The sequence below is a fragment of the Talpa europaea genome (assembly GCF_964194135.1).
Source record: "Talpa europaea genome assembly, chromosome: 14".
Classification (NCBI taxonomy): Eukaryota; Metazoa; Chordata; class Mammalia; order Eulipotyphla; family Talpidae; genus Talpa; species Talpa europaea.
Genome location: NC_140082.1, coordinates 4393684 through 4412401, shown reverse-complemented (window position 1 = coordinate 4412401; position 18718 = coordinate 4393684). Strand labels below are relative to the sequence as shown.

General features: G+C 57.3%; 1 protein-coding gene across 5 annotated transcripts in view; it reads right to left on the bottom strand.

Annotated features, from left to right (window-relative positions):
• Nucleotides 1-3290: 3290 nt before the first annotated feature.
• KDM2B (lysine demethylase 2B) overlaps nt 3291-18718 on the bottom strand; it is a gene marked incomplete at both ends in the record, with an annotated part of 98859 nt that continues 83431 nt past the window's right edge. For 3 of the 5 annotated variants that reach the window (XM_084254279.1, XM_084254280.1, XM_084254282.1), the window contains 11 exons: nt 3291-3472; nt 4596-4814; nt 5355-5516; nt 5601-5764; nt 6279-6952; nt 7044-7082; nt 7675-7788; nt 7969-8229; nt 8340-8426; nt 9526-9669; nt 14396-14620. In XM_084254279.1, coding sequence (XP_084110405.1) covers nt 3291-3472; nt 4596-4814; nt 5355-5516; nt 5601-5764; nt 6279-6952; nt 7044-7082; nt 7675-7788; nt 7969-8229; nt 8340-8426; nt 9526-9669; nt 14396-14620 — 2271 coding nt within the window. Of the gene's footprint in view, nt 3473-4595; nt 4815-5354; nt 5517-5600; nt 5765-6278; nt 6953-7043; nt 7083-7674; nt 7789-7968; nt 8239-8339; nt 8427-9525; nt 9670-14395; nt 14621-18718 lie in introns of all 5 variants that reach the window. The other 2 variants (XM_084254281.1, XM_084254283.1) reach the window with 2 other exon arrangements.

Genomic DNA, 18718 nt, shown 5'->3' with positions numbered 1-18718 from the left:
TCCTAGGAACGTGAATGATCTTTTGAATGCAGCAGGTCACACGTGTGCTGCCAGATGGCCAGGGACGGTCAAACTGTGAACTCAGAGGCAGGAAATGTTTCCAGTTTAGAAGGCGCTCATGCCGATCTTTTCTGGATTTAAGGGTCGGCATGGAAGTCAAGGCCTGTGGATATTTTCAGGTGCCCTCTGTTGGCTGCAGCGCCGTGGGTGGGGTCTTCCCAGTAACGGGCCTCACTATGGAAGCAGGAAAGTCTGGCCCCTGCTGGAGTCAGATGCGCTGAGTTTGTACTTGCTGTGAGATAGTGACTGGAAAATCGGTCTTCCCCACCACTGGCTAACTGGGTGGAGGGAAGTCTTCAAATCCAAGCCAGCAGATGAGAATTAGCACTTTGAAAAGGAGCTGAGCAGTGGGTTTTGGTTTGTCTAACGCTAAATTGGAAGATTGACATATTTGTATGTGGTCTCAGCTTAACATGGCTCGTGTCTTCCTCCTGGATTTATACTAAGGTGTCTGGCTCTAGAGAGAGTACGAGCACCCTGAATATGGCGGATTTTCCTTGGTAGCATCTGAAGTAACCTTGGTTTAGTGGCTAGCTAACAAATTTTTAGTCTAATAGACTGGACTGGACACTTCAAATAACTGAATTACAAGGCACTAACTTGTTTGGTACTAACATCTCCCTGCGGATCCTGCATTTTCTCACTGGTACACACGCCCCTTACAGTTAGTTTCTTGAATAGGTGATATGTCACATGAACAAGGTGCCGAAGGCCCACAGTGGGAGACAGGTACACCCCCCTGTCCTGTTCCCACCACAAAAGGACATCACTTGATGCTCGGACTTTAAAGGGGTCTTTCTCCGTAAATTCTCAGTGTCCCGGAGGAGGGGGTGGAGCCCCCCTCCCTTGCGGGTTAGGAAGTTGAGACCTAACCCAGGAAAGCGCTCCCTCTGCTGTACGGTCCTCTTAATGCGTCAGCTAAGGGGTGTGGCCTCGCGAGTTGTCTGCACGCATCTAGCTTAGGCTGGCCTCGAAAGGCTTATTTCTGAAATGAAAACCATACTGGACATCACCTTCCGGACCGTTCAGTACCCCTGGGGGCTCATCTGGGACCACAGCACTGCTGGGCCTGCCTCAGTCTGGGAGACACTGTGGCTCCCTAGGGGAGCCTGGCTGCCCTTCCCTCACCGCCTCTTGAGACCTGTGCTCCTGGATACACTGCAGGACCAACTGGGCCCCTAAACCCGAGAACTGTTCACCTAGAACCACTACTGCCCTCAAGGCATTTGCCAAGGAAGGCTCACTTGACTGGAGATAGAGTAACTCTTATTTGGAGGTTTGGAAATCTCAGGCTAAGACGACGACCAAAACTTTACCTTTCATGGGGGTGGTCCGTGATGAATCATCAGGCATGCCAAAGTAAGCCTCGTTTTTGTAAATAAACTGTAGCTAAACTAATCTTACCTCTGTTAATGCATCTCCTGAGTTTAATTCTGAGGTCCAACTGCTTCAAGTGTCTCCAGTTTGAGTCAGAAAGGATCTCTGGGTTAAATCTAGGTGGAATCTAAAACCCTTTCACCATGACGAAAATACAAGAGAGGCAAAGGGGGCAATATGAAACCACTGTCAGCAGAAAAGGCTCACCCCAGGAGACTTGAGGTAGTTGGGTCATCTTGCCCGTTTTCAGATTCACTAGAGTAGTCGTTTCTGTATGAGGTCCCAGGGTTCTGTCATTAAAAGAAATCCTGTCGTCTAAAGTTACTTCTGACTGGTTTCTGGCTCTGCCGCCTGGAGAAGGTACCTCACTACCACATACCATCCGTCAGCCCTGCCCAAGGTCACCACCATGCACAGCCTGTGGCCTCCCTGAGTTGCCTCCAGTGGGAGGCGAAGTGGCCAACAGACATGGTCACAGGCAACCGAACAGAAAGAAAGTTTGTGGCCAATTCCTAAAGGTGGCCACTGCTGTAGCACAGTTCACTCCCGTATCAGCCACAAACAGACCTGTCTGAAGATGGATGTGCCACTGCTGCTCTCAGGTGAACAAGAACTTACAGATCGTCTCGCTTCAGAACCTGTACACCGGCGTGCAGCAAACTGCCTCAACTTCCAATCACATTCCTCGTTCACTCCTAGAACAGAAACCCTCAAAATCCAAGAGTGATTTTTTTTTTTTTGTACAATTGTTTATACAAATTCAACAAAGGTAAAATCACATCAGGGAAGGTCTAGGAAAACAACGCCTTACAACAATGGCACTTATGAATGCAGAACTTTACAACTAGGAAATAGCCATGTTTTAAACCTTAAACAGGAACTCAACTTACACTCCGAAGGAGAGGAAAACAGGAAAAGGCTATGTTGGATCATTTATTCTACTTCTTGACTCACTGTATAAATTAGATCTATGTCGAGTACAAGAGCTCATGCTGGAACAAAACCCTCCTGAGTGCAAAGACTGATGTCTGAATTTTGAAACTGAGAAAAAGGTGAACTCTATACAGAGGAAACTTGGCGCAGTGTCTTACTTTGACTATAATTTACATATATCCACAACATGCTTAGGTAACTTCTTGACGTACAAAGCAGACTTGCAACTTCCGGCTAAACATGCTTTTAACTGGAAGGCCTTCGCCTGTTTTGTCAGATCTGGGCACGTGTGCAGATGGACTACTTGTGTCAATGAAGTACAGGTTAAGTTCTCTCCGATCTCAAGGAAATCAGGAAAGTTGGCAATCTCAAAATAATAAAAACACTGGTATGCATTCAAACCTTGCATAAATAACATTTTAAACAATTTGTACAAAAATAGTTCTGCATAATGTAAGATGTAACAAAACCAAAGAAAAATATAAGTCAAGGGCAGCAGATGTGGTGTGTGGTCCACTGTATGTCGACACCGAAAACCCTGGCCTTGCAAGGAACGAGGTGTCCAAAACGAAAACACCACCACCAACAAAACTCCTAAGCTCGTGCTCCAATAAGAGAATTTCTCCCGAGTCCACCTTCCTCTCCAACAGGAATGTCTTCTTGGTAAAGGCCTCCTTAGAAATGGTCCAGAAAGCAGTGCAGTTACAACCAGAGAGAGCACAGGAAAGCGTCCGGCTCACTCACGCCCGAAACGGGTGATGAAACTGCGTCTCCCCCGGCAAGACTTGCAAAATGGAATCATTCTGTGGTCTGTTGTTCCAAGTTCCAAATTGAAAATAAAACCCTAGTTTTGGTAAAGTCTTTTGCCTTCCCCGCCACATCGCCCCCCCCCCCCCCGTATTTACATACTTGTCCTTGGACTAACTCAGTTTCTGCAGGAGTTTTTCTTCCACTTGTCCAAACTGGACACTCACAGACATTTCGGCTATGAACTGCTCACAGCCTTCCTTGGTGACTTGCTTGCAGTACCTCAGGTCTATATGACAGATATTGCCACAGCGTTTGAAGAAGGACAGGCACTGATCAGTAACCTTATTGCAGTCTGCGGGGAAGAGAAAGCAATGTGAGGTGGTGGAAGCGCGGAGCTCGAGCACCCCTCAAGCTCCTGGGGCCTGCAAGGAGCCCCTGAAGCCCTAGGAAAGCTGTACTTGCTGAGTGGAGCTCTTCGAACGTTAATGTAGCAACCATGCAGACTGTTCCCAGTGAGTCACTGACAATCATCCCACACGTCGCCTCTTTCTGTGTCAGCCTCTCCCCGCAACGGGTCTCCCGCCTCTCCTGCTCTACAGAGACAGGAGCAACGACACCAAGTAAGCTTGTAAGTCGCTCTCCCCTCTACTGTCCCGCTGCTGAAAACCTCTAGGGGCGTCACTGAGCACCTATCTGCTCATCCCCAGCTGCGTTCCAGGGAGCGCTGGGTGCGGTGAGAACATCTGAAGGTCATCTTAGGGACCTTTGCTCATGCAGGCGCAGGCACAGGCATGAGACGCTTCCCTGCGCCCTGTGCGAGGCCAGCGTGCGAGGAGGGGCTGGGGGAGCAAATTCAGAACTCGGAATCCGCCGCGCCTTCACCCTGTGACAGTCTACAAGTGTGTGTCGATTTGTACTTGGCTTCTGCCATCCTCTTTTCAGCCAACCGGGGCTCGGCCCGGGGCAGATGAGTGACCCTTGTCACCAGCAACCAGCCCCGCACTTTCACTTTCCCGCCGAGTGGGAATAAAGGCCTGAGGGCAGCCCGCAGGACGCACCGGCGCCTGTGCCGTCTCCACACTAGCACGGTCCATGCCAGACAGGTGGCGCAAGGCAGTATGGTCCACCCCGCCGTCACCAAAGGCCTGACTGCCGTCACGCTAGTCACCCCTTTCAGAGTCGCAGGGGTGACTCTGAAATCTCTGCACAGACACTCACCAGTCCCAAGACGCACGTTTCAGACAAGGCGAACAGAACCTGATCTTCATGAACTGGGGCAAAGTGGCAAGACGATAACATCTCTGTTTTCGCAATGGGACCCCCCTTAATCTAATCCCTCAAGTATTTCCCCCAAATGGTGTTCTCAAGGGCAGGGTCACGTGTGTCCTCACACTCAACATGGCAACATAACCACGGACACGCAAGTATCACCCAGCGTGGAACCCCAGCCCCCCGATGCTGGCCACCTGACTGACCTGACAGGTTGATTTCAGTTAAGGAGTCCCGGGTGGTGGTGCCCACAGCGGTGAGCAGGTTGATGGACTGGTCAGTGACGTGGTTACAGTAACTGAGGTGGAGCTTGGAGAGCAGGGGCATGTGGCGTATGATGAGCCGCAGAGAGGCGTCCGTGATGTCCAAGCCCGCCAGCCGCAGCTCCACGATGTTCCGGAGCTTGCTCCGATTGTCCATCTGACCTGCGGGGCAGGGGAGAGGGCGCTCCAGTGCCTGGGACGGGCACTCAGGCCTCGTCCAGCCATTGAGTGCCCCCCGCCCCCACAGGCCAGCGCTAGCTCTGATATTTAAAAATCGGAAGGTTCCACATCACATTTTTACACTTCTAGATTCTCAAAAAATCTGAAGACAGAGAAACACTGAGCCCACATCTCACCCGGCCACCCTCGGCCGACAGAAGCCCAGTCTGGATCACCACGGTTTCCCGTCTATGTGAGCTGGCGAGGAGCGTGGCCCCCACAACTAACCTCAGTGCCCCCCCTTGTGAATTCCCATCCAACCAAACTGACCCAAATGCTCCCGGAGGCTTGAGGCCAACGGAGGGCAAACCAAGAGAGGAAAGTCAAAGGCACGCAGAGCCCACGCAGCCCCTCCGCGCCGACACTGGCAGAGCGCGGCGGCCGGGGCCTCTCGCGTCCTTTGGAGACAGGCGGAGGCCAGGAGGCCTGAGGATGCGCCCAGGGGGAGCAGGTGGTGGAAGCCCGAGCACCCCGCTCACTCACCCGGCCTGTTATCTGTGGGTGGGGACAAGAGGTCCCGCATCTGGGCGTCCTTTAGTCCTTCCACCCACTGGACATCCAGGGTCCGGAGCAGCGGGCAGCTGGAGCTGCAGAGGGCTGAGACTGCGATCCACGAGCAGCCCGACAGCACCAAGTCTCGGAGCCCTGGGGGCAGAGAAGGGAGCGGCGGGTCAGGCGATGCCCCAAGCCCTCACTAGTGCGCACTCGGGGCCGTGGCCCGGTGCTCACCAGGCAGCCGGTTGATGAGCCAGCTCAGCTGCTTCTTGGAGATATTGGTCCAGCTGAGGTCCAGGGAGACGGGCTGCCGCCGGATGATGCCGCTCAGCATCAGGGGCGTGATGGACTTGCAGTGGTTCAGGTCGATGCGGGTCCATAACCGCTTATCGCAGCACCTAGGGGTAGGCCCGGCAGAAGGGGCGCTGTCAAGAGTTAGGAGCCCCCTGAAGAGCTGTGGCTACACCCACCACCTACCTACTTCAGGGGAGGCTCCTTGATCTCACCCTCGGGATCCTGCCATTTAACTCCTAACTTGCCTCATTGAATATCCAGGCCTCTGTCAGGACCTCGCTGGGGGCTTTGCACTCCAGGCCTCGCGCCCATTCAGTGACTTGACCAAGGCCGGAGGGCCATGGAACAGCGGAGCATGGCTAAGCGCAGTAACCACTTCCCGCAGGCCACCCCTGTACAGACAAGGGCTGCCCTTCGGACAGGACCACAATGACTGCACTGCTGGGCCCGCCTGCGCTCAAGGGGCCCAATTCAGCTGTCCCGGCTCCAGAGGGTAAGGCCTTCAGGAGTGATGCAAATGCCCACCGCACAGCACACCTCCTTGGTCTAGCCCAAGCCCAGAGCCCCACGGGCTGCCCCTGGCGGCTTCCCCGGTGCCACGGGGCCACCGCCCCTCACCAGCGGTTCCAGGTCCTGCAGACCCGCATGCAGACGCACAGGTCTTGGTGGCTGAGGTAGCTGAAGACGGCCATCCACACCTCCCGGTGCATGACGTGGGCTGCCCCGTCATCCAGGGGCAGCGAGTCAGGCGGGGGGCTGATGGGGGGCGGCCGGATCACGTGTCGCTCCATCTGGATGCACTTGGGCGGGGACACGGAGGGAGGGGGCCGGGAGATGACGCGGGGTGGGCTCCGCAGGCCGGGCCCCAGCTGGTGCCGCAGCTCCCGGGGGGTGCCGTTGAGCCCCTTGCTGAAGCGGTGGGGGCGCTCGCAGAGGCCCAGGGGCCGCTTGGGCTCCTCGTCGCTCTCGGGCTCCGACTTGATGGGCTGGTGGTTCTCGTTGGCCAGGCTGCTCTCCGTCTTCTGGATCTCCTGGTTGAGCTCCTTGCTCAGCTCCTTGCTCAGCTCCTTGTTGGGGAGCCGCCTCTTCCGGCGCATCTTGACCTTCTTCTTCTCCTCGGGGCCCTCGGCGCCCTCGGTGCTGGGGCCCGCCGTGGGGGAGCTGGAGCGGGAGTGGTCGCTCTCCCGGGTCTTTGGGGGGGCCTCAGGCAGATCATCTTCGGGCTCTTGCTTGAAGCGCCGGAGGGGCTTGGCGAGCGCCATGCGGTCCTCCGCGTTCTTCCAGGAGCGCCGCTGCGGGGGAGGGCGCAGTGAGGGGCAGGCCCGGGGCGTGGGGAGGTGCCCACCCGGGCCGGGCCGGGGCGAGGCGAGGGGAAGACGGTACCTTTTTCCTGAAAAGCTTATCTTCTTTGCCGGGCTTGAGCTGTCACGGGAGAGAAAGGAGGCAGGGCTTGCTCCGGGGTCGGCGGGCGCGGGCCCCGCCAGCCCAGCCCAGCCCAGCCCAGCCCAGCCCGGCGGCACAGCGCGCAGCGGGGGCTGCAGGTGAGCGCGCGCCCTGCGGCTCCTGAGCGGGGCCCTGCCTGCTGCCTTTGAGGAAGGGGCTGGGGTGGAGGCGTGCGGCCAAATGGCCTCCCCCAGCGGCCTCCCGCCCTCCCCCGAGATGTGCCGCGGCCGGTTCGGGCCCGGCTGGGCCCTGGGAGCCGCCCGGGCGGCCCGCGAGCCCTGGGCCTGCCTGGCCCCGGCCGGGCGGAGACGGCCGGGCGCCCCCTCGTGGCCGCCGCGCGCAGGGCAGGCAGGCGGGGCCGGGCTCCGGGCTCCGAGCTCCGGGTGCGCCCGGCCCGCGGCGGCCGGGAAGCTGCCCCGGCTCCGCCGAAGGGCGGTGGGCGGCCGGGCCGGGCCGGGGCCGGGCTGCCGGCGAGCAGGCGCCTGAGCGCGGCCGCGCGAGGGCTCCGAGGGCCAGGGGCGGCGCGGCGGCCGGGACGGACCCCGGGGCCTGGGGCGGGGCGCGGGAGCACCTGCTGCTGGAAGTAAGTGAGACTGGATCTCCACCAGGGGCTGAGGCTGCTGCCTAGAGGGGGCCTCGGCGAGAGGTGAGAGGAGGAACCGGGGGACGTTTGAAGCGTCGAGGCCTAAAGGGGTGGGAAGAGGAGTGACTCGCAGGCGCGCCCCCTCCTTGCTTTTGGGCCGGGCTCTCGGGATTCAAGTGACCTGCTCCGGGCAGCTCGAGGCCGGGACCCCGGGACCCCGGGCCCCGCCCCCACCCGGCCCCCCGCCGGCCCCCCAGCCTGCGCCCTCGGCCCCGGCCGTACTCGCTTGCGTCCAATCAGCTCTTGCGGCTTCTCGTATTTCCGCTTCCGCCGCAGGTGCCCATCGTCCGACTTTCGGCGCAGGATGCCGTCGGGGGGCACCTTCTTGGGGTGCTCGTCCGACCTGCGCCGGGGCGCCTCCTCACACTCGCTCCTCCGCTTGGCCGGCTCCTGCCCGTCCTTGTTGTCGCGGTTCATCTTCTGCTCCTTGAGCAGCGAGCCCGGCAGGTTGGAGGCATACTTGAAGCCAGGGCCACGCTTTTGCTTGTAGGCCAAAAAGAGAGAAGCAAGAGCGCACTGTATACCGCGGCACCCCGCCGGGCCGCCCCGGCCGCGCCCTCCTCCCCGCTGACCCCGCGGAGGGCGGCACTCACTTTCCCGGTCTTGCCGGCGTGGTTACACTTCGGACACTCCCAGCAGTTGGGAAGCTCATCGTTGACCACGCCCTCCGACTCCTTAATCTGCGAGGGACACAGCGCCTCAGCACGCGGGGAGGGGACCCGACAGCCCGGGCTGCCAGGCACACACCCCCTTCGCGGTGCCATCGCTGTGCCCTCTTTGGTCCAAAGAAAACAAGAGCGGTTAGGACAGGTGGCTCTGGGTGTTCAGGGCAGGGTTCAACCCCGATCCTGGGAACCTGCTGCACCTCTGTGGGCCAGGGCTCGTCTGAGACGGCAGAGCAGGTTCCCAGAGTCCTGTGAGACTCCCACAGGGCGAGCTAAGTAATTAGCCCAGGGCTGGGCGCACGGAAAGCTCCCAATAAATTGTTCAGGAGCCTGTCCTGGGTGCTGGGCGTGAGCAAGGCAGATGTGCCCGGCCCTGCCCCTGCAGCCTCTGCTCTGCGGCAGCACGTAACCAGGAGATTAACACCACAGTCTGGCTTCTGAAGTCAGGGGAGAACACAGCACGCCCTCCGGAGTGTGTGTGGGAGCATGTGCATCCAAACAACCCCCATTACTGCCACGGCAGGGCAGCTTGAGAGCCGAGGTGTCACTTGGGGCGGGTCTGTGCTAACCTCTAAGCCACAGAGCCACCTGGGCTGGCACGGAGGCGGCAGATATGAGCACCTTCTCCCGGGACGGAGGCTGTGTGCCGGCCCAGAGCCATCTCTTCCTCAAAGGTGTACCCTGTCACCCACGCCAGGCAGGCCCAACCCAGAGGTCCCCTGCCCTGCCCTGGGCACACCAAGGGAACAGGTTTCCAGCACACAGGAATGGGAAAGCACCATCGCTGTCAGAGACCCGCCCCACCCAAGCCCTGTCCTCCCAGAAGCCCCAAGCCAAGACACAGCCAGCAGCCCAGCCAGCAGCTGCTGTAGAGTGCAAGACAGCGGTTTGTGTAGGCTGGGACTCGGCCCTCTGTGGTTGTGAGGTGTTGGAAGGGTGTGCTCATTCCCTCAAAGGCATGCGTGGAAGGGCCCAAGCTCCTGACACACTGACTCCCCCAGGCCCGGGGGTCCTCCAGACGAGGAACCTAAGCATCTCCCACGTAGCACCCCCAGAGGCCCGGGGAGCCTCCGCCCGGGTGGGTGGTGGAGTCAGAGCCCCAGGGGCTGCTCACCTTAAGGCATCCAGGGTGGATGATCTCGTTGCAGATGGAGCACTCCATGAGCATGAGGTTGAACTTGCCTTCCTCCTCCTCCACCGTGTCCTCCTTCCCCGCCTCGCCGCACACCAGGCACACGGCGGTGTGGGGCAGCACTGGCTGCAGAGCGGGACAGCACAGGCGAGTGAGCAGGCCTGGGAGAGGCCAGCAGACCAGCCTAGGCACCGCCCATCATTCACTCGTTCACTCTCTCATACGTGCAGCACACCACCCGTGCGAGCCGCGCACCGCTTGCGCGCGGGGAGAGAGCAATCACTGAGACAGACACAAACCCGTCACCCTGAGATGGGGGCAGAGGGAGGGAGACGCATCAGAAACAACAAAGTCACATGATGACGATGAGGGGGGGACAAGGAAAGCATCAAGGGCCAGGGTCTGGGGTGCAGGCTGGAAGGGGGCAGATCTGTAGTGTGGAGTCAGGGAGACCTCACTTGAGGAAAGATCTGAAGGAGGTGGCGTGAGCACAGCCCACCTCTGTGAGGATCGAGGCTGCACCTCACTGCAGAGCAGGGTGCCTGGGCTCCAGGGTCCCTGAGGCCTTCCAGGGAGGCCTGAGAGGCCCACCTTCTGGGGAATGCAACTGCCGGCCTCACCCACTGTGCTGACATGGAGCCCGACAGGGCAGGGGCTCCAGGCTGGTGCTGGCCTCACACCCACGTGCGAAGTCTTTGATGAAACAGCAAACATGACAAATTTTATAGAAATGCTGACTGTGAGTATCCAGCCTTTAATATTCCGTGTGACATAAGAACTTCCCCCACGGCCGAGGCCGAGGCCATGGAAGGCGAGGATGTGGCTGCTACGCCATGAGCTGAGCCAGCCCCTTCTCCAGGGACATCATTTGTGCTTGAAGAAGTGGCTGATTTAAAAAACAAAACCAAAAAAACTAACCCATGAGTCCCAGCATGTCTTGTCAAAGATGAAAGTCTGTCACTTGCAGAAAAATAAGTGGCAGCATTTGTTGCCAATGATAAAATTCGAGTTTTCAAGTGGAAAATCAGAATTTTGGAAAACTTATATTAGCCACCACAAGCTGGGCAGCTTCCCAAGAAAGACTTTTCTGACGAGCTGGGCAATGATGTTAACACAGAACTTTTTCCATCTACATGACGTGATGCCACGTGCCAGTATCTGAAGAACCCACAAAACTTGCAAGCCAGTATTTTCCAAATGACCAGCGCTGGGGGCTAGAATTCAGCAGGAGCGAAGCAGTTATTCAAAGAAGACCAATGAATTTTAATGTAACAGTTTGAAAAGTTCATGGATACAGTTTCAAATTCCAGATTGCAACTAACCTTTAAGAAACTGAAACCTGTTGAGTTCTGGGGGCTCTCAGGAGACGCTCTGAAAGGCTATTAAAAGTCCTCCCCCTTTCCAACCACAAACCTGTGTGAGCCCTGATTTTCCTCCTATGGACCCTTCAGAACAACATCCCACAACAGCACGAACACAGCAGCAGATAAAAAAAGCCCTGGGTCCTTTCTAAGGAAGCAGACGACGTGAGAGATTACAAAAATAATCTAACAACCCCATCCATCCCACCAATCTTTTTTCGGTTGGGAAGACAGACTTTTCATTAAAATGTCATTTTGTTAACATGTAGTGGGTTTCTTGTTATTTTTAAATGAAGTGAAATAGATTTCAATTATTACAGCAAAATTAATAAATAGCCCACATAAAAAAAGTTCTTTGGGATCCTTATGATTTTTAAGCGTATAGGCCGAGGCCCCGAGTATGCGGCCGGGAGATTCACACTACACATGACAATGTAGCCGGGTCCAAAGGAAACACACCTTTTAAACTAAGTTAGAGGCAGGTCAGGTGAGCTGGGACCATGCACGCCACTGACACATGCAAGTCTGTGCAAAACTGTGCAAACAGCTGAATTCAAAGAAACAGAACGTGGAAGGTAAAAGCCATCATTTATTTGACAAATGCTTAAGGGCCACCTGCCCGAGCCAGAAGCAAGTGACAGAGAAGGAGCTGTAAGGAGGAAATAGCTACCCAGGGGGTTGGGGCAATGAAGATACATGGCCCATACAGGCACATGGCACTGGAGTTGCAGGAAAACATGGAGAAGCTGCACACAGGTGTCATCAGAGGCAGCGGGGCTGATGTCTGGTAGACCCACAAGATGGAATCGGGGTGCTTCCGTAAGAAGGGTCCTCTAAGAGGAGAGACTGTTGTGAACAAGGAGAGAGAAGCAAGAGCTGACACACATGTCCTGGCTGCAGGGATCGGACTGGGCTGTGTGGGGAGCACTGGGGGGCAGGGGGCAGCCTGGGATGGTCCCTGATGGGGCAGGGACAGGAGACTGGCCAGGTGAGGAGAAGCAAAGCTGCCAGAGAGCCAAGTGAGGGAAGCCGGGCCTGGCACTGCCTGGCAGGAAGGGATGTGACAGTGTGGAGGATGCCTACTGGTGAGGGAGCAAAGGGAAGGCTGGCCCTGGGAAGAGCTAAGAGGCTAGAAAGAACTGAGGCCAGGCTGCATGTGGCAGACGGGGGCAAACATGGCAGGAAGGTTCCTAACTCTGAAGAACGGCCGGAAGAAGGCAAGAAAGGTCTGTGAGCCAGGCCAAGGCGACATTTGCTATCAAGTCCAGAAACAACGTCAGGCTGGCAAGGGGGAGACACACACAAGTCAGTTTCCTTCCCCCAACACTTGCTGTGCAGGCACCAGGCCAGGCATCGGCATGAAGCGGCCGGGTGAGAGCAGAGACAGCTTCCTGTAAGGGGGCCAGGGACACCAGGGGTAGAAGAGAAAATCAGGCTTGCGAGGAAGAGCCAGTCCTGGGTCACTGCCACATGCCAAGTTTTTGGCACTTTTCAAAAACCAGCAGTCCCTACAGATGACCTGTCTCAAATGCGAGCAGAACACGAGTCCCACAGACCCTGGCTCCAGAAAAATGCACATCCCTGTGTGCAAACAGACAAGACGCTGTATTTGGGAGCTCCCAACTTCTCTGAAATCCATCAAAATCACCTAAGGAACAGGTAACAGGTAGAAACACAGCAGTGACATGTAAAGAAGGCAAAGGAAATAGTCGGTAGAGCAGAAAGGCAACCCGCAAAAGGCGTTTACAACCATCCACATAAGCTGCTGATGCCCAGAATGCGCAAGGACCAAAACCATCCAATTTAAGACGGGCAAAGGGTTTGAACAGACGTCTCCAAAGACTTGCAAGTGGCCCATGAATGTAAGATGCTCAACATCACTCACCTTCAGAGAAACGCAAATCAAAACCCAATGAGCTATCACCCCGTCCCCATGCAGAGCCCCATTATCCTTCTGCCACCCCCCACCCCAATCAAACCCAAAACAACAGAAAATAGCCAGTGTTGGTGAGGCTGGGGAAGCTCGCATGCCTGTGCGCTGTTGCTGGGATGCGAAATGGAGCATCCTCTGTGGGAAACAGAAGGGAGAGTCTTCGAAAAATTTTAAGTACAACCACCGTCAGATACAGCGATCTCACTGCTGGGTATTGGACCAAAAGAATCCAGAAAGGACCGAGGAGGCGCCGCCACGTCCGCCACAGCACGCTCCACGGCAGCCAGGAGGCGGGGGCAACCCGAGCACCAGCAGAGCAGACGGGTGTGCACATCTCTGGAGTACTACTCGGCCTTCACAAAGAAGGAAACCCTGTCTCCGGCTACAGCATGGGTGGCCGCGGGGGGCACGATGCTAAGTGAAATAAACCAGTCACAGAGGGACAAGCACTGCCGGATTCCACAGCATCTGAAACGTCGTGCTCAAAACAAAACCAAAAGAAAAAAAAAAAAAGAAGAAAAAAACATTTTAAGTAGAAAAAACAAACCCATAGAATAGTCATCCTGGTAGACACGGAAAGCAGAAAGGCAGCTGCTGGGGCTGGGGGCAGGAGAAAGGGGAGCGGCCGAGTGGATATAGTTTCAGTTTGGCAAGATGAGAAAGTTCTAGAGATCGGTTTGCACAGCAATGAGCACATAAATAATGCGACTGTTCTGAACAGTTAAAAACGGCAAAGATGGTACATTTCATAGTTTGCGTCTGACCACGATACAGAAAACCAGAAAGAAGGCAACACAGCCACGCAAGCGGTGCGTGTGGCGGGGGAAGGGGAAGTGCCTGGGCCTGACGGGGAGCAGCCACCGTGGAAGCCGGATGCCAGGCAGGGTTTGGAGGAGCTCCCCAGGCCAGGAATCCCGTCTCTCCTGCTGAGCCTGCTTTCCCACAGGAGCAGAGAGGACCCTGGAGCCCTGGGAGTAGCGCCCTAAGGAAGGCAGAGCCTGTGGGTGTGCGCGGGGGTGGTGCCCGGCAGACCCCAGGGCCGTGCCAAGCTGCTGAAACTGCGTCCACTGCCCTTTCCTGGGGCAAGGCCAGAGGGGAGGCTTCTGTAGGCGCTGGCCGGGTTGCCAGCGGCCCCTCGCCCAGACCCTATAAATCAGCCGTCTCTGTCTGGGCTAGCCCCTCAGGAGGGCACTGACCTTCCGCCCAGACCTCTGACTTTGAAGGCAGGACAGGAAGGAAGGGAGGGCCCGGCACCCTCATGCGCTGGGCCATAAATGCTGGCCGTGAGGTCACAGGCAGGACAGGCTGCCTGACATCTTTAATGGCGGAGACTTCAAAGGAGTCCTTGGCCAGCAGACCCCCGAGAGAGAGGACCACGCATGCGGCGGGAGCGCCCCGACCGACAGTCTGCAATCTGAACACAGCACTGGCCCCAGCGCCTCCCCTCCTGGCAGGGAGCACCTCCTGGCGCTTCGGCAGCCAGAACATTCTCTAAGCAGAGGGCGAGGATGGACTGCGCGGAGGAAGAGCTGCCGCCTCCGCCCGGGGCTGCACTCACCGCAATGCACTGCCTCATGATGCAGCTCTGCTTCATGCGCCCGGGGCCCCCGAACTTCTTCATGTCCTTGCAGAAGTGGCACTCTCCGCACTCCGTCCGCAGGCAGGCCTCGCACTTGCGGCATCGCGTCCGGCGCCGGCGAGCTCCCGCCGTCGTCCGGTTGGCGGCCAACTTCACTGAGGAGGCCGGGCCCAGCTTGCCCTTGGGCCGACCTACTGCCCGGTTCTGCAGGAGAACAGACAGGCTGGTGAAAGGGGGGCGGGTGGCAGCCAGACCCCCGTGGAGGCCAGGAGTTGAGCTGTCCGCACCGAACAGGAGACGCGTGGCAGCCTAAACCCAGCACCTCAGGATGGGACCCGCCTTGAGGTCATCAAATGAAAATAAGGCTGACTGGGTGGGCCCTGGTCCAACGGGACGGTATGCAGGGGACCGCACCAGGCCCCCAAGCGGCACAGGTAAACACGGGCGAGGACGGCCACGTGGCCAGCGCACCCAGGGACGGGACAGCAAGGACAGCCAGCAGGCACAAGAAGCTGGAAGGGGCGAGGCAGGACCCTCCCCAGAGCCTGCGGAGGGAGCAGGGAGCCCCGATGTCAGGTTTCTGGCCTCCAGTGCTGTGAGAATACATCCCCCAGTTCTGGGTCCTTGGTCAGGACGGCCCCAGGAAGCGCCCAGAGGCACCAGCGCAGGATGCCCCCCTCCTCAGCCAGGCCCAGCTATTTGTGTTTCTCCAGAGAGGCCTGCGAGGCCACACCGTCAGCCTCTGTTCCCTCTGCCAGGGGAGCATGGACCCCTCCCCATGCCACGTGGCTAAAGCCGCTCACCCCGCGAGGACTGGCTGACATGCTGTGGCTTTAGGCAGCCTCCCTGGCCACCCTGCCCTGGCCTGGGGCACCTCCTGCAGGCCCCATCATGCCACTCAGCCAACCATTGTTTCCGTGAGGGTCTCCCCTGTGGTGGGGGCACAGGCCATCAGCAGGGGTGTCTCGTGCCCAACTTTTCGGCAAGATGGTCGGCAGGCAGGACAGCTCGATCTACCATGCGGCCCCAGAAGAATGCGGTCGGGACGCCAAGGAACCTCATCCTCGGAGAGCTCCTTGCACATGGGCTCCCAACGCTCTCAGCTGGGGCTTGGGGGGACAGTCGGAACACAGTGAGGGGACAGCGAGGAACACAGCAGGTGCCACATGCTCAGTGGGGCCGGCCAGCCACAGCCCGGCCTCAGGGCCCCACCTCCTGGCGGCCAGCCCCGGGAGGGCCCTAAGGAGGTCCCTTGTCTACTGAGGAGCAAAGTGGAGAAGCAGGAGGGCCAAGGGTGTCTGTCTGCAGAATCTTTCTGCATCACCCGACCTTGCGGGAAAATGGTTCACCCTCTGCAGGAGAGGTGCTCACTCTGAAGCCATCGGACCCAACTGACACCTAATGCTTAAGCCCCTTCTTCAGCCCAGCCCCTTTCCAGTTCTAGCTGCGGTCACACGGGGAGCCCCGGGCAAATTCCATCCTTTCGTCAACTCCCAGCCTGGCCCAGAAGAGCAGTCATATGACCATGCAGTGCAGGGTGCCCCCTTCCAGAAACACTGTACCCCAACACCACAGGGGCTGCCCGGGACTGGACGGCGACACAGCCTCCCCCCAGGAGCAACGCGTCACCGCCACCGACACGCTTCGGCGGGGGAGTACACCACCCCCTCAGCACACACCCTCCTTTACTGCCCCAAGTGGATCCTGCCCTCAAATCTATTTTCCCAACAGCCCCAGCAGGCAAGGCCTCTGCCCCACAGGCCACCTTGGGAAGCACCATGATGGCGCTTTAGCCCGTTCGACTGCCCTGAACTTGAGAGAAAAGGGAGGTGTTGGGCCAATTCCACTGGCCCATCTGTCCTGCCCTCCCCGCCCAGTTCCCTGCCCTGGTCACTCCCAAGAGCACTGGACACTCCAGACACAGGCAGCAGGGCCCACCCCTGTGGCAGCCTGGCCAGTGGCTTTGTCACCGGGGAGGGCATCCTAGCTGCTGCCTGGGAAGAGGCTGCTCCAGCACAAGGAGCCCCTCCTCAAGGCCCCGTGCACCAGTCCTTACCCACCCCAAGCCCAATGAGGGCTAGGGAGCCCCCTAGCTGTGCACACAGGAGTTCTCCAGCAAAAAGGCTTCAAGAAGAAAAATCAGCCACCACATCCCTATGTCAATTCAGGTCAGGTCTTGCTGGCAGATCAGCAGCTAAAAAAAAAGACCAGTGTTCAGTCTTTGGATTTGTGAGGAGCACGTAAGGGACCACGGGCCTGAAAATGAAGCAGCTGGCCAAAGACAAGCGGGGAGGGCAGGCAGCCAGGATGAGGATGAGGGCGCCGGAAGGCGGGCACTTGCCACACGCCACTACTGGGTTCATCTTTTTACATGTGACATCACCAGCTCCCCAATAGTGCCGCTGCGGGAGATGCAGTTTCTCAAATGAGCTAGAGCTGGAGTGACCTAGCCAAGGTCAGGGAGCCAGCAGGGCCCCTGCACAACCCAGCCCGGGCACTGAGCACCGCAAGCACAGTGATGTGTGGGTGAGGTGGGGTGAGAACCCCCCACAGTCCACTGGAACTGACCACTCAGCCTGGAGGGGTTCAGTGAACGCCAACCCCCTGAGGACGAAGGCACCACCTGGAGGCACAGAGATGGCACATATTTCCTGAGGAACAGGCCCTAGGAAGGTGTGTCCCTCTCGTCAGAGCCCGAGACACTTTCCGATTCCGCCCCAATGAAGAGCACGTGGCCTGTTACCAACTTGGCCCTCGAGCCCCTGAGAAGATGCTCCCCGGTGAGCGATTCTCAGAGCCTCGAGTCAAATCAGAGAGTGTGGTGCAAGGTCAGCTTCCAAAGATAAAACCAGAGGTGCGGGCTCACCCCTAACCCTTGGGGCAGGAGGTGCCAAGGACTGACGACAAGTCTAGGAGTCCGAGCAGTCAGGAGCTCAGGTCCAGCGGCCACCACACCTCTGGCCTTGCCAGCCAAGAAGCCAGCGTCTCCTGGTGCATGAAGCGCAGTCGTGACTGAGAGACCAGCAGGCTTCCCACCTCTGGAAAACACCAAGCTGCCTGGTTCTTGACAGCACCGGAGACACCCTGGCAAGGACAGCCCCAAGGAGAGGTATGAGGAGCAGCTGTGTCTGGGCACCTTGTTTCCGAGGCCCTCTCATCCAGCTGCGGAAAGAGGCCAGAAAGGCTGCCGCTGCCCCAGCACCGGGGCCGGCCCGGAGGAAGCAGGCAGCTGCTGCTCGCAGGGGGTGAGGGTGCTGCACCAGAGAGGCAGAGCCCTCACAAAGGCAGTGGGCAAGGCAACAACTGAGAAAGCCACCGGAGGGTCTCCATCAGGGAGGGAGGCCAGCCAAAGCCCCTCGTGTTGGCACAAAGCTTCTACCCTATGCTCTTTTGGGCACAACCTAAAGGTTCACAGCCAGTACTAAATTCCTCCCCCTCCCACCTCTGCCTCCGTGCATCAAGTAACCACTAAACCTCTGTGACAATCACAGCGTGAAAGGTTCTCAGCCCAGAGAAACCAGGGCATCCCCTGACTTCCACTGACAAACCAGCATCCCAACCCCAAGGCCACTTGCTGATTTTATCAGCCCAGGATCCATGTCCTCAGTTCCATCTGGTTAGGAAAATCCAGAATCCACAAGCCCACACACCAGCACACAAACTGTAGTATTCCCACATCTTTTTTCCATCAGCAACTCAGAAGCATTTCTTAAAAGGAATCCTCTCAAGACAGTTCTTTTTATTCATTCCACAAAATTTCACTGAGTGCCTCCTACCTCTCAGATCCTGTTCTCTAGAACAGGCAGAGGCAGAACCTCGTATCTAAAATACTGAGATTAAAACTACTTGGATTGATCCAAATTAGTGAAAAGGCACCCGTCTTCATGGATTGAGTGAAAATACTGTCAAGATGACAATACTCCCCCCCAAAGTGAGCTATAGACTCAACTCAGTCCTATTCAAATCCCAGCTGGCTCTTATTCAGAAATTGATGAGCTGATCTTAAAATCCATATGCAACCCCAAGAGACATGGAAGGGCCAAACAATCTTGAAAATGAAGAACCAAGTTGGTGGACACACATTCGTGATTTTAAAACTTATTACAAAACTACAGGAAACAAGACAGTGTGGTAAAAGCAGGAAGTGGCCTGTACACATGCAAATGAATGAAGCTGGACCCCTACCTCACACTATACATAAAAATTAACTAAAAAGGGGATCAAAGACTTAGATTATAAAACTCTTAGAAAAAAAGTTAGGATAAATCTTCATGCTTTGGATCAGGCAACGGTTTCTTGGAC